Source organism: Phocoena phocoena, chromosome X (genome assembly GCF_963924675.1).
Source record: "Phocoena phocoena chromosome X, mPhoPho1.1, whole genome shotgun sequence".
Lineage (NCBI taxonomy): Eukaryota > Metazoa > Chordata > Mammalia > Artiodactyla > Phocoenidae > Phocoena > Phocoena phocoena.
The window spans coordinates 19,732,096-19,747,673 of record NC_089240.1 but is presented as its reverse complement, the minus strand read 5'-3'; the positions used below and the strand labels follow the sequence as shown (position 1 = coordinate 19,747,673).

Genomic DNA, 15,578 nt, shown 5'->3' with positions numbered 1-15,578 from the left:
TAGTAGCCCTCTTATGAGAAGATCTAAAATTGGCCTGCCCTGTCTTAGGCATGCTAAAATGATGGAAACCCTCCAGTGGTGTGACCCTGGGTGAGTCACTTTATTCTCCTAGGTCTCAGTTTCCTCCTCTGCAGGGGATGGGGAAGTTGCACAGTACATCCGCTAAGGTCCAGAAAGGTAAGGTGCTTTGGGGAAATGCTTACCACTACAGATGTCTAAATAAGCTACGTCTCTAAAAGGGAAAAATACTGTAGACATTTACCTCAAGTGTGACCAGGTTTTAGCTTCATTTTTATAGACTTAAAGAAATGCAGGGGTCGGGGGCAACATACACAGCCTCTTCAGATCAAACCATTTCTGTTTAGATCCTGTAGATACTGCAAGTCAACAGTATAAACATCTAGGCTCGATAATGTACAGAAGGGCCGTGCAAGGAAGTAGAGGGGTACCAACGAAGGTGGGGGGGCGTGGGGACCAGGAAGATGAAAGTGCAGCCAGGTTAGCAGGAAAGCTTGACTGTCATCGTTGATAGATTTATGGTGGTGATTACATCTTCCAGTCATTTCCATTTATCTCACTTTCAGCCCTTTATGTCTGCCTGAAGTTCTCAGTTTCAGGACTTACGAAGTTTCAGGACTTTTCTTCTCTGTATCTCTGAGCAAGCATGTCTCCTGAGCGAAGGCAGACTGGCACTACAAGTGGGAAGCTGTGGCAGATAACCATGTCAGTGTTCATTTCTCCTTCCTCAGCTATGTGTGGGCAGATGTTATTTCTGGGCATCCATGCAAAAAAAAAAAAAAAAAATGCATGTAGAGCCAAACCGCAAACAGCTGTACCAGCTGGCCTTTTTTTTTTTTTTTTTTTTTGTCAAAATGGAAATACTATCTGTGGGTTCAAGTAGGCACCTGCTTTTCCTTCATCATGCCAGGTATTTGGGTTTGGCTCTGTGGTTTTGGGTACTCAGAGCCTCTTGCCAAGAGCTGTAACTAATGAAGCAGATCCATTTGGTGACAAGCAACAAGATATACCGAAATAGAATTGCCTTAACTCTGCATTGCTGGAGCTGTCATTGGTTTAAAGGTACATTAACCAAACCATACCAATGTTAAAAGTATATCGATGGTGGGTGGGTGGGGCGTATGATAAATTCATTCTGGACAACAAAACTGCCTCACCTGGGTGAGTTTAGAGGTGACTCAGTCTCAGTCCATGGGTGATGGCCATTCCGCCATGTGTCTGTCTCTGAGGTTCTGGCTTGCTTTTGGTGGCCAGAACTTTCACAAACATCTCCTTGGGGTGTTGGGGGGATAGATGAGATGGCAAAGACCTTAGACCTTAAACCACAGACCCTGCTTGGAGCTACCGCTCTGCAGAAGTTCTGGAAGCTTTATTGTTTGAGCAATGCTCAAAGCTATTTCTGCCTTGGCAGCTGACCTTTCAATCAGGAGGTTTTTGTCACAATACCAGCAACATCTGCAGTGTGAATAAAAGAGGATTCTGCTTGCTAATAAGCTTTTGCTTATTTGATCTTAGTTTAAGAGACTGTGAGTCTCCCAGGGTGTGTGTGTGTGTGTGTGTGTGTGTGTGTGTGTGTGTGTGTAAATTTTCTCTGATGACAGCCTTTTGTTTTAAAGATTGAAAATTTGCAATGCCCATTTCCCCACCTTGTCCTTTACATTTTTTTGGCAATGCCTATTTCTTATTCTTAAAAACCAAAGAAAAACTTTCAATTTGTTTCCATTAACATCATCCCTTTGCTCTTGATAAGACCTAGGGTGAAAATATAACAAGCAGATGCTATCACACTGTTGTAATTTGGTCAACCACTCTGGTACTATCGATATCCACCATTTCTACACACTCAATTTCCTCCCGATTTTCAGGATTTTTCTTCTCTTTCCTTTTTTTCTTAGAGGGTGGCAGGAAAGTCAGTATCACAGGTAAAATGGCAAAGCAGTGAAAGAAGGTGACAAATGCTATTAAAAACAAGCACCTGAACAGTGTACAGGTCAGATTTGAAGGCACAGCTGCAAGAGGAATCAGACCAACAAGATAGCAGAGGTAACTCTGTAAAATAGCTACCCCATGCACTTCCAGGGCATTTTTTACCCACTTCGTTCTTGTGAAATCCTTGCCCAGAACAAAGGTGGATAATAGTGGAGCACAGTTGTCAATTGTGTAGTTAATTCCGTAAATTAAGCATAGCACAGAGATGCAGTCCAGTTCTACTTTCCATAATGTCATGAAACCTATAACTCCAAACTCCACGGACACAACCGTTAGAGTGAGCCAGACATTAATCAGAGAATCTGCCACCAGGAATGCCGAGAAGAAGAGCAGGAACAAAGCACTGATGCAGGAGTTGTGCAGGGGGGCTCCCAGAGAGGAGGCGTATCGATCCATGTACACGAAGGACGGATTGAAGACGATGAACTTCACCTTGGAGGTGACAGAAAGTCTCCTCAGGGTCTCCAGGAGATCATAGAGTTCTTCTCTGTTCGTTTCCATGGTCTTGGCCACCAAAAACATTCTGGAGGCCACTACATCAACCTCATCGTTGTACTTTTTAGAGAAGATGATATCCTCTTGAAAATGTGAAAATTGGGGGGCTTTCAGGAAGGAATTTCTCAACATGTCTGTGAAATTTTTCTTAGGCAAGCCAGTGGTCACGTTGAGTTTCCGAAGGTAATTTAAATAGCTCTCAAACCAGGATATTCGCACAAACCCCTTGGTGTATTCTAGCACGTCTTCTTGGACACTAGTGTTCCAGTATTCTATAGACTCGTATATGTAAAACCCAATCACCGGACTGTAGTTGCTAAAGTACTTTTGCTGGGCAGTAGTGTACTCAATGGTTTGTGTCGCCGTTGCTACGATGTTACTAAGGTCTGACCCTTCACTGACCTGCAGATAGCCCATTAAGGCAAAGGAAATATAAATAAGGTAAAAGAGAACTACAAAAGGCTTGACATAGGTGTTGGTTATCCAGTCACAGTAATAGCGTTTGAGGAAACATACCAATAGGTGACTCTCGTAAGTGTTCGCTTCCTCGCCGTCAGTTGTGTCCTCGCTGAACCTGGCCGTCAGGAGAAACCTGTACCATGCGGGCTTCTCCTGCAATGCCTCGGGCTTTGGGACTTTCCTACAGAAGATACTATGCTGGTAATTGTTTTCTATGTAGCCAGTGAATACCAGGCTGGAACCATAAAACGAGAGTACATAGAGGTAGTTGAAGAAGATTGCGATACAGGAATTGCAGCAGAAAATCCTGGCTGCCTCAATGTTCGTGAAAGGGCTGGCCCCTATGCCAAAGGTGACCAGGTACATGGCAGTGGTGAGAGAAAAGGAGAGCATGGAGTCTGCATAGACTGCTGCAGTTCTCTCTTTAACGTGTTGGTCTTCTCTAGTTTTCCTCCAGGAGGATAACATTTCAAAAGTCCCATATAATCCATGACCTGAGGGGGCAGAAAAAGACCAGATCAAAAATTTTAAAGGCTAATCTCTCTAAAGAGGGGAAACACCTTGGTCCTGGGGAACTACTGGGTCAAAGGAAATATAACCCGTCCTAGGGGTGACAGGTGACAGTCAATGTCACTGATTTCTCCTGTGGAGAGAGAAACTCGTGTTTTAGTGAATCATAAATGTTAAGGGATAGAGGGAAGACAGAGGAGCTGAGATCTTCATGGCTTCCTTCTGGCTCAAGAAAGCTGGGTGGACTTTTGCCTATAAAAATCTGAGTAGACGTGTGCCTATGTCTTTTGGGGATTATGCACATTGATAGTTTAGGGTTGTTGGTGCAGTTTGCAGAGTATTTGTTTGCCTTGGTTGGTGGAACACTCCAGAGAGGATGCCTGGCCACTCATCATTTTGCTTGTCATCCCCACGAGTCTGGCTGGAGGTCAGCACAGACTAAGGCGGTGGGCAGAGGGTTCTGAGTTAACGGCTCATCACCTCATTTAAGCTTGGCCAAGTAGAAGGCCTTAGGGAGAAAGAAGCACTGTATTTAATCTGAGCCTTCACAGGAACCTAAATCACAGCCTCTTTTTTCTTCTTCCCCAAATATCAATGCAGGAAGCAATAAATCTGCGAAACAGAGGGAAGCAAAATAAGTAGGGACAAGTTTCAGTGAACAGGAAGGATGGAAGAAGGAACAAGATTCATATGAACTCAGTGGATAAAAATGAAAATTCAGGTTGAAGGTTTGTGGCGTGTCTCTTGTCTTCGGGGGTGTTTGACCCGTTTTGGTTGTTTATGGATGGCGTCTCAGGCAGGCGGTGACTCTGCTGGCTTCTCTGCACTCTTTGGCAATGGCCTCTGAGGGACCGGGCCAGATCAGTAACCTCTCTCCTGAACTACTTAGTGCCTTTGGCTCCTTGAGGTTAGTATTCCAGTAACCTTGGAACAGCACAGGTACAGTAAGCGCCCGTTTTGACTTTATTCTACTGCCTAAAACCAGATCTAGTTGAACTTCTCCCATCTTTCCTAGCTGGAGCCAGACATTTCCTGGACGGGCCTCCCCAGGTTTCCAGGCCGCTGCAACATTGAAAAGACCCACAAAGTGACCTGTTGTGGCTTTCTATCACCCCCTGTCTCGGCACTGAGATCGGCAGATCTCATTTTCTGCTTCTACACCTTGGCATAGTCGATCCCATTACCGAGGATAATAAAATCTTTACCCTGTGGTACAATAGTCTGGTTTTTAAAAATGAATTTAAAATCTCCAGCCAATCGTAATACTGAGTAAAGTGAGCCACCGTTACCTTGTGTTCAGTCATTGAGGGCTTGTCTCCCCTCGTGCCCAGGCTGGTATTTATATATGTATTGTGAAGTCTTGGCCTCAAACCCGAATGCCCATTTCATAGTCACGATATAGGCCTGTTTCCTCAGAGAGATTTGGCATTTATCTTAATTTACTAGGCGCTGCTTTACAGCCACTTTTAGAGGTCAGGTCAGGACTGTCAATTTGATAACTAGCACCGTGGCCCCTATTCAATTGGAGGCACCTAAACTCCCCAGACGTGAAGTAAAAAGTGCACTCGTTGACTGGCGTACTGTTGTTAACTATGTTTTAGATAGTTAATGTCTAGTCTTACCAGGGCAGACTATTTATTAAGTTTGTTGCCACTGTGTTCTCAGGAAGGACCAGCTGATCTTTGATTAAAATAACTGATCCCGGGCTTTCCTGGTGGCGCAGTGGTTGAGAGTCCGCCTGCCGATGCAGGGGACACGGGTTCGTGCCCCGGTCCGGGAAGATCCCGCATGCCGCGGAGCGGCTGGGCCCGTGAGCCATGGCCGCTGAGCCTGTGCGTCCGGAGCCTGTGCTCCGCAACGGGAGAGGCCACGACAGTGAGAGTCCCGCGTACCGCAAAAATAAAATAAAATAAAAAAATAACTGATCCCTTGAAATGAGGGTAAAAAAAGTACTTCCGAGGCATCTGCATCCTGGGGAAACAATACTGACCATTTCATCTGGGGCCATGTAGAATAAGTTCTGGTGGGCAAAACACACTTTAGAGTTTCACTGAAAATGGCAAATGGAATTCTATGTGTTTTCTTGCTAGAAAGAAAAAAAAAGTTTTAAAACAGGGCTTTGGTACTGAGTCATTAAATATGGTAAGAAGATAAAGATGCATAGAGCAGGATTAGAATTACTCATATAGTAGGATTTGAATTAAATCTGTTTTGCAGTCCTTTTTTACACTTGGTGTGATGTTTTCTAATGATATTATCTGACCCTGACTCTTGTTGGAAAATACAGTAAGAATCCTTTTCTTACCTTGCTGTTGGATGATCTTAGAAGCTAATCGAGGAAAGGACTTTGAGTTAACAGAGCTATTAGGTGAAAAGAATAAGGCATTTGAGGGTCCAGAATGAAAATAATCAAACTCAAGGAGAGGTGGAAGTAAGCTGTTCGCCTGTCTCTTGAGATCTGTTGCTGCATTTTAAATGCCTTATCCTTCTGTAGTTTGATCATTTTTATTGAGTCCTGACTCTTTTTGCACATCACATGTTCTTGGTTCTGGGGGCAGTCCCAGAGGATTCTGATTTTATTCACAGGGGCTTATGCTTCTCCTTCATTCCTCTCGCTACAGGGGTGTGCATTCAGATACAGAGGCCAGAAGAGGAAGCCCTGAGAAAGAATCTGTTTTACCTGATCACTCAGCGTTTGTTGCTAGTCATTGTTGGCCTGGCCTGCAAAGGCCCCCACCTTCATTCCTGATAGGCTAGATTCTTGATTCTCAAGCCACACCCCTCTAGCAGATGCCTACACCCTAGACTCCAAATGGCAGTTGTGCACTGTCTTCAAAGAGCTCTTTGGATTTCAGGGACAACTGCTAACACCGTAACTGGGCCTCCTTACTGAAGCTCAGTCAATCAAGGGAGAGATGAGTGCCGGCATAGCTGCGGGCGCCTCCCAGGGATGAATAGCCTGGACGGCCTAGCTGGCACCAGAGCTGATTCACAGCTGGGTATTTATGTTGAAGAGGTTGGTCTATTACCCTAATGGAAAGCGGAACTGTGGAGCCCCTGTTTTCTGGCCTGGACTCAAGGGGAGACATGTTCCAAGAGCCGTAGGACATGAGGAATGCTCTGCCCCCCAAGAGTGTCTGCTCTGCCCATCATCACAACTGAATTCCCTGTGGTTTGGCCTTCAAGGGTATTCTTTTAAATGCAGTCCCCTCTGGAATAGTGTGTCTACTGAAGCAGCTTCCCTTTGGTCTGGGGAATGGGACAGAGAACCGAGATGGGGAGGGAGTGCTGAGGAGATCATAGGCAAGGAGGATCTCACAGAGACTAACTCCTTCCCAGTTTTTCCTCCAGCCAGCCCAGGTCTTTGTTTTTACATCCATTTCAGAAACTGGGCCAATGAAAACCAAGGAAAGGCGGGGCAGAAAGATTTTGGTACATTCTGTTCCTCTTCACTTTCCTCTCTCAGCAGCTGCCTCCTTTCTTTGGTGTCAACAAATAGATTTAGCCCTTGGTGACCAGGAGCCCTGCACGTAATGGGAGCCTGGGCTCATCATCCAAGGGGCAGGTCCAGGACCTGGGGCAGCCTGAGACCTGGAAGTCAAAGACTGCTGCGTGGTAGTGAGCCTGCCAGGAACTGACCAGCATCCTAGCGCGCTCCCTCTCTTACAGCCACAGTGGTTAAGGCTGATGAATTGCCAGAGGGAACTGCTAAACAATACATACCGATTCTATCAAATTCTGAAGATAAAGAAGCTTTTAAAGTATTCACTTAGTCTTTGAAAAGCACATTCAAGATGTTTGTTTTGGTTCATCGCATGTCTGTATAGTTACGTGCCTATGAACACGTGCCTATCAGTGTGTCAAGACACACACACAGGTCCAAGTTCTGATTATTCATGAGTGGATGCTCTGTGACAGTGCAGGCTTTTAGCCAGGCCCTGGGATAAGGACAGTAGAGCTCTTCACCAGTGTTCAGATACAGTTTATACCAGGAGTGCAATTTAAATTTTATTAGCAGTAGTCTTTGGGATTTTCATCTAGTAAAGTCAAATACCGAAGGATTTAGGCTAATCATTTTTCTTCTCTTCCAAAGAATTTTCTATCTTTATGTGCAGTTAGCTTGCAGGCTTTGGAGGCAATGAAGAGACAAGGCAGCACAGATGATAAATAACACTAATGGTGGAAAATCCTCCAGTCACTTAGGGTGAGTCTCAGGAATACTCACAGATTAAATCTCACTCTCACCCAGACTCTTTTCTGGGACCTGACCAAAGCCTTTGGGATTGTTTACAATCCACCGACGCAGGAATCGACAAGTGAATAGTTGAGAGTTAACCTAACTTTACCCAGTAGATACACTTCCGGAAAGTTGTTCATGAAGTCACTTATATTTTAAACGTATTTAATGGTTTTGCCATCAGAGGCAGTCTGGGTGATTTGTTTATTTATTTATTTTTTTTGGGCCAATGAATATCACAGGCAAATCGATCTACTTTGTACATTTGGACTTTGTAAGGCAGATTTTTCTTCAGGCCCAGATCTTCTCCTGCCTTCCCCAGCACACAGAACCACAGCGCGGAGGCTCATGCCTCTGGGTGCTCCTCACATCTTAATCCTTTAATCCTAGCAGGATTTCCTCATCCTGAGTTCCTAAAAGTAAGGAATAACTAAGAAGGTGGAGGAGGTAAAATGAGATGGCTTCCAGTTTCAATGGGAAAACATTTAATATCAGGAGACACTGAAGCCGTTTATAGCATGCCTGGCCAGTGCCAGATTTCATATATGGAAATAAAATCACTACATTCTTCTAGAAAATCCATGGAGTATGATGAATGCATGAGAAAAATCTGCTTAAAACATATTTTATTCTTAGACAAGTTTCACTAAGTAGCTCATGTTTATAGAAAGCTTTTCCTTCCATGACATCCACATAAATTCATGATTTTTGTTTTTCTGAGAAGAAATTTAAAGTGTATATATGTCTGGCCTGAGTAACATCTGTTTTAAGGGAGAAGTTCATTAATTGGGTTACATTTACACTTTGCCTGTTACGAACATTTACTTTCTACGCTGAATTGTTTGGTTTATCACGGCCTGTTTTGTCTGACAGTTAAGAGTGAGAGTAAAGGTGTACTCTGTTTAAGTTGAGACAGATGCTCACATCGGGGCGAATATACACATCTTACTCTTTCTACCAGAGGCTTGTCACATTTTGGTAATTCTAATCACAGCATTGGGTTTTAACGTGAGAAATGATTTTCCTTCATTCGAGAGGTGCAAATAAGAGTCCAAGAAATGAATTGGCTAATAGCTCTTCCTTGTTTAAAGATAAAGTATTTACATACTCTGTGTGTATGTGTACACGCGCGCATGCACTATATAAAATCAGTGTGTACAACTGTGGCCCATAATATATGATATGGTCATTGTGTAATATCTCTTCATATAGAAGACATATGTAATATATAAATATATGTATATGTGGCATATCTTATTCAAACACATTTTATATATTTACATGTAAAATGTGTGAACATATACTATGTAATATAGAGAGAAGTATATAGTATTTCTATTCAGACATTTAAATAATATATGTAAGGTTATAAACACATAAAAATGTATATAAACATGAACTTACTGCATAATATATCATATTACATATGATATATAATATAGGTAATGTGATATATAATATGCATTATGCACCCAGATTACACAGAGACACACATACATGTACCCACATACACACACACATGCATACACATACACACAAGATGACTAGTAAGTTGATATGAAATTTATTTTACTGGTGAGGAAGAGAAATGTTAGTGCTGCTACACCAGTCAGTGCAGAGAAGGGGCTAGAATCCCTCCCTTAAGTTCCATCTACACTTTGGTTCTTGGCTGGTGAAGTAGCCTAGGTGAGATGCAGGGTATCCTTGACAATGACTATGAATCTGCTTGCGTTGTGAGCTACTGTAGACCCATGTGGTCAACACTGCCGGGCCCCAGCAGTGACTTTCTGAGATGCTAATCCAAATGCAACAACAAACTAGGTGTCTCTCCTCATGGTCTTTTTTTTTTTTTTTTTTTAACCAGCTCAATGTCCTTCCAGCTGTTGCTTCCAGCTGCCAGACCTTCATGGAATTGGCCACTCTCCTATTCCCTAGACTAGTTGGCTAGACCACCCAGAGGATACCCAAGAGACCTGGGTCAGAGACGAAGCACCCTTGCATTCCTCTGCCTAACCGGGCTCTGCCCTCCCGGACTGTGCCCCTAGTCCCGTTCTTGTCTTCCTTTATGGTTAAGGATAGAATAATAAAACGCGTTTGATCCATGCCCTCAAACCTATTTTTCCCCACCCACCCCTTACTGTAAGGAGTGGTGGAGCATAAGAATAAAAAGCCGATAACTAGCCACAAAACTTGATTACACAGTAGCCTTGTAAATTAGTCCCACAGTGAGCACAGGTCATTAGAAAAAAGCTACTCAGGAAAAAACTTTGAAAAATTACTCTCTTATTTCAAATCAGATGTAAACAACAGTGGGAGCAACAAAACCCCTATAAATCAATTATTTTTCTAGAAACTACTGAACCTTTTAGTGATTTATATCTAAGCAGAGTATTTCCACAGCATTCTAGCATACTTCTACTCCATCATGTAGATTGTCCCGTTGTTGCAAATAATGGACTTCTACGATAACGTAGTAGGTTGAGCCATGAGAAATGACCACTTTTGTCGTTCAGAAATGGTCAGATATTGGTACCAATTCTGTAGGTGAAAAATGGTTGAATATTGACAATTTTGTATTTGATTATTATCTGGCTGATTTTTCCCTCCCACATTTCTCAGGACTTTAGAAATATACCAGAATACTCACCAGGAAAGCAAAACTTTGCAGGTTTGCTTAAGTTTAGAGCCAAGATAATTAAGAGTTCCGATTTCTCTGTTAGAACGAAATTTCTTGCACAGAACTTTTACCTCTTTATAAGCCTGAGCTCCGTATACTGCGTCAGATTCTAGGTGGCAGCAAATAAGAACCAGTTCTCATAGAACTGAGCCTGATCTTCTGGTTTCTGCTAAATATAGATAATCTTAGAAACCTGAACGAAGCCAAACATCCTTGCTATTAGTCTCCTCCTAACACTTAATCACATCCTTTCTTCCTTTCCTATCCTTGAATTTGAGTGGCCTGGCTGGATAATGTAGAAGGAAGAGGGAACCCTGGATCTGACATTAGACTGTCTCAGAATCCCAAACATGTGAAAGGGCTTGAAGAATATTTTTCTTGAAGAAAAGTTTTCGTCTCATCTGGGCTCCGAGTCTCTTGTATCTTAATAAATGCAAAGCAACCCTTATAAATTAGATTACCACATAGAAAGTAATATCCAAAGTATCTTTCACCGCAACTTCACTTCTCCCCTTTTAAGCTGTACAGAATGTACATGAAGCACCAAACCTGCCAGATGAAGAAGGAAGAAAACCTTCCTTCTGTTGCCTTCTATATTCTCCAGCATTCCATTCCTTTCCTGATTTGTGTCTGATCAGCAAAGCTGTGGAAATATTAAGCCTGTAAGGAGAGCTTGCATGTGCAAAACCTGCGCCAATTTCTTAAATCATACCCAACTGCAGGGCAACGTTGTAAATCCTCATCCTTTAAAGGAAATGCCATAACGGATCAACGTGATGAGTGTGAGATGTTTACAAATGGCAGTTCAGGTACCTCGGTACCTGGTGTTAACATAGTTTGGAAAGAAAGGATATTACGTTACGCATAAGGGGTATGGATGAAATAAACTCCTCTCCAAATTATAACAACTAAAAGATGTCAATGAGCATTTCTGATACTGCAGACCTTTAAGAATTTCAGCTCTAAATAAACTGATCTGACTCATATGGACAGGGGTTTTGGCAGAAGTGGGGTTGTCTGATATGCATGACACTGATTAAAAACATTCTAAATCCTGATGTATCTATGCTTACATCATTGCCAAAATGATTCATCTGTGTAGGATATATTCTTATTGCCAGAGATGTCACGTACCGTCTTGGCTAGACACACACAGTCACATCCCATTATGGTGAACTCTCAGAGTTTATCCAAATTCTTTCCTATTCTGGAATTTTGTCAGGTTAATACTGCTTGACACACATGGTCTTAAAATTTTCCATTCTAAATCTACTGCCATTTTGGCATTTGGCTGGGTCTGGCCTTATGTGACTGGCATCACACGGAGACTGTTTAGTTTGTTGAATTTTAAACCTATAATTGTTTATCACATTATAGACCTATTGTCGGCCAAGGAAATGTCTGGAAAGGAAAAAGAGACTTTTTCTAAGATACTTTTCCTTCTAAAGGAGGCCATATAGTTTTAAAAGTTTTATTTGATCGTATATTAATATCACAGAAAATCAAGAAGTTTTGCTTAAATCTGCTTAGTTTAGAAACTGGACAAGTTTGTTGCCTCACAGTGCAAAACGCTTTGCACTGCATTTCTTCTTGGTCATTTGAAATATTTATTGGCGTTTTAGGACTGGTCATCAAAAAACCAGAATTAAACATTGGTCCTGAATGCAGCAGCATTTATGAGCATGCTCTGGCTTACATTCCATTTTACAATCAAATCTGAGAACGAAGAGTTTATCTGAGAAATACAGAAGGGCAACTATCCTAAATCCGGACGCTGTTGGCTTTACGAGCATGTTAAGCATCCATTACGTGATGCAAAGTATTTATTGCAAATGGGCCTTAGCTACTAAAGTGCGTAGCTTCCTTTCATGTTGCGACTAAGTAATTTGAGATCTCTTTGAGCTGAAAATGTACAGAAAGGTTGCCTACTGGCTGTCAGCAGGGAAAACTGCCATCAAATCAACGCATGTAACATTCCTCACAAATTACGAGCAAGGGTGTACGGGGCACTGTGGCGCTTGATCTCTTTCACGACGAATGCCAGATTTTTCTGAATTGAATTCATGTGAAGTTCACCGATACTGGGTCTCCCTTGCTAACAGCATCTTTCCATCTCTTACATCCCTCCCCACACCAGCACTACCTGCTGTATTCCTTTTTGTGTTGACTTCTACTTACAATATTTAAAGCTTAAAAAAGTACAAAAATCAGCTTTAAGAAATTTTAAATACTGTAATTTACTTTACTTAATAAAATTCAAGAAGTTTTGAATACTTAATTTCATTTTACTTATAGTGAAATTGATTTTTAGTGAAATGAATTTGAAGAAGTTTTGAATATTACTGCTTAGTTTTACTTAAAAATTAATTTTAAGGACCTCTAAATATTGAAATTTTGTTTTATGAATGCAGTTCATTTTCAGGAAGTTTTAAATATTGTATCCTTCTTTGAGCTCACTGGTAACTACTTAAGAGTATCATAAAACCGGGAATGATAGTCCTTTTTCTATCCCTGACATCCTTTTTTCCTCCCCCTAAGAACCTGTCTCCCTTCAGTTTCCCATAAACCCTTATCCCCGCTTATCTTCCTCCCACAAAAACAATCACAGCAAAAAATACACTATTTTTAAAATGAAAAGCTAACAAACAAACAAACAAAACAACCCCCCAAGCATCTGACTAACCATGAGCAGCACATTTTAATTGACATCTTGACTCAGGCCTCCGTGGAAGCTCCTCCTAACCGGTCCTTACGCCTCAAGGAACCGCCCTGTATTCCACAGTTGACCCACATTGTCTTGGGGTTATCTTAAAGAGGCAAGTGATGCTGCCATCTTAACAGACTGAGTTCAGGAGGAAGTATGGCAGCCTCCTCCCGTGCTGAGTTCGGCAGTGATGAGTAAAGCGATCTGGGAAATTCGCAGCACGCTCAGTCTCCGCACAGTGCCCCACTTCTCCACAAAGGCTGCTAGTATGTGTTTATTGCCTGGGTTTCAGTTCCCACAGGCCGCAGAGCATGGAAGGCCGCACGTAATTCTGTGGCTCCGCCAGCCCCGCACGTTATCATTTAACCATCGTGCAGCTGCATACTAATGAACTCCACCATAGTTTTTCCTCAGCCAATGAGAAATGTCACTTCATTTGTCATGTCAGTATCTGATTCCAAATGACATTTTAATTTTGCTAAAGGGATTGATGAGAAGTTGCCAAAGAAGAGGGGGAAGCTAACTGAATCCTTGGCCCACAAGAACTCTGCCATCAGGTTTGCTGGGCATGGCGCCTTCAAAATCAGATGGACAGAGCAACTGACATTATGTTATGACCACTACGGCTTTACGTTGACAATTATCTCTATCAGGAAGTTCCTGCGGCCTCCAAGAGAGAACATAGTGGGATTCTCACACTATCATTTTAAAACGTTCTCCTGAGTTCATAGCAAAGACAGGAAAAAGTTACCTTCTTATTTGTGACTCACTTGTTGGCTTCAAAGTTCTCGTACGTTTACCATATCGTTCTGTGTGATGTTCGCATCCACTCAGTCCATCGGGTAGGGAAACCGAGGCCAGTGGACACTGTTCGTGCCCAACCTCTGTGCCCTCCCGTTCCCCATTCTTGAGCTCACGGAAGTCTTCTTACTCCAAATACTGGTAACCTGAGGGATTTCTCCAGCTGCGGGAATGTGCTCGGTCTTCCCTGGGAAGTGCTGGGGAGTTAATGACTCGGGGGAGAACCCTCAATGAATCATACATAGGGTTTCTGGGTGCACTGCACAGCTTTCAGCCTCCTCACCCCTCAAGGAGACCTCTGAGGCCTCTCAAAGGTCCCCAGTGGGACTAAGCCACAGGTGCCCACAGCTTATGCTGATTAGCGTACCCCGAATCTTCTTCCTTCCCTGTTTCATGTCCTCACTCCCATGCTGGGGTCTCAAAGTACCTGTATCTAAATCTTGTCTCAGGGTCTGCTTCTGGGGAAGCCCAGCCTAAGGCACTGGAGCACAGAGATTAATATCTGCTCAGAACCATGCAGCTACTTAATGGAGAACCAGGCCTGGAACCCAGGACCTTGGACTTCCGGCACATTTACCAGATAAAGCTGCCTCTTGTGACCCAACACCACCTTATAGTACTGGCCCCAGGGCTTCTGGGCAAGAGGAGGAAGCCATAAATGAAACAGACTTGTTAGACGGCTTCTCCTTGCCTTTTAGGAACCCAGTCACCACCACCAGAAGGAGGAAACAGAAAAACAAAGGGTAGTAATTACCTAGCATGACGAAAGGGACTCCCAGGAAGGTGGAATTGTATTTGCCACCAGTAAGATTGATGATCCCGGCCGCAGTGAGAGTGGCCAGGCTTATGGTCACCAGCCCGAGCAGGCCCAGCCAGGGTTTGCTGCGGACGCAGTCCTGCATGGAGCAGCAGAGGATGGCCATGGTGGCCACCAGGATCAAGCTGGTGACCAGGTAGCGTTCTGATACGCGGCTGGTCTTCTGGAAATCTTCCCTCAGTGAGGAGGACGTGTAAGGGTACATTTTGACTTTGCCGTTAGATTTCTGGAACAGTCGGACGGTGTCGCAGAAGCTGGACTCCCACCTCTCTGCCACCATGTCGTTGAGACTGTTGATTGACTGCAGGTAGTAGGTGAGCTGGACGGCCTCTGCGGATTTCACTCGGTCCTTGCTGTGCACGGTGACGCCTCCGAGCTGGTGCCCGTTGTAAACTGCCCTCCCGTCCTTTAAGTGAGTGATCGGGTACGTGATAGCAAAATTGGTCCGGTTGGTGGCCCGAGCATTCTTTAGCTCCTCCAGGACATGCACTATGTCGTCCACGATGCAAGTCTTATCGTTATTCAGGATACATATGTGAGCAAATGTGTAATTAAATCCAGGCCTTGGAACCTGGATCCTGGTCACAGCAGCATGCAACTATGGGGAAAAAATGAGAGTCAGTGTTGATTACCAAAAATAAGACAGTACTAAGTGACATTAGCTCTGTGGATTCAAACGTCTCTATTTTTTGTGGGGGAGGGGAAAGGGAGTCACTCATGCCACCTCTAAGCTAAAGAGTTCAAATTAAATGTTATAACCTTACATCAGAAGTGGGTAGTAAGGATGTAAAACACAGATTTGAACTTGTCAGAAATGAAAATTCTCAGACCTGGTAAGTCACAGTCTCTGGGGTGTGGCCTAGGAATCTGG

General features: G+C 43.2%; 1 protein-coding gene across 1 annotated transcript in view; it reads right to left on the bottom strand.

Moving 5' to 3' along the window:
- Positions 1-1,800: 1,800 nt before the first annotated feature.
- The window catches only part of PTCHD1 (patched domain containing 1), a 50,002-nt gene continuing 36,224 nt past the window's right edge, over positions 1,801-15,578 (bottom strand). Inside the window, exons 2-3 of the mRNA XM_065901128.1 lie at positions 14,645-15,305; positions 1,801-3,455 (exon numbers count right to left, since the gene is read on the bottom strand). Of these exons, the coding sequence (XP_065757200.1) occupies positions 1,801-3,455; positions 14,645-15,305 (2,316 nt within the window). The remainder of the gene's footprint in view (positions 3,456-14,644; positions 15,306-15,578) is intronic.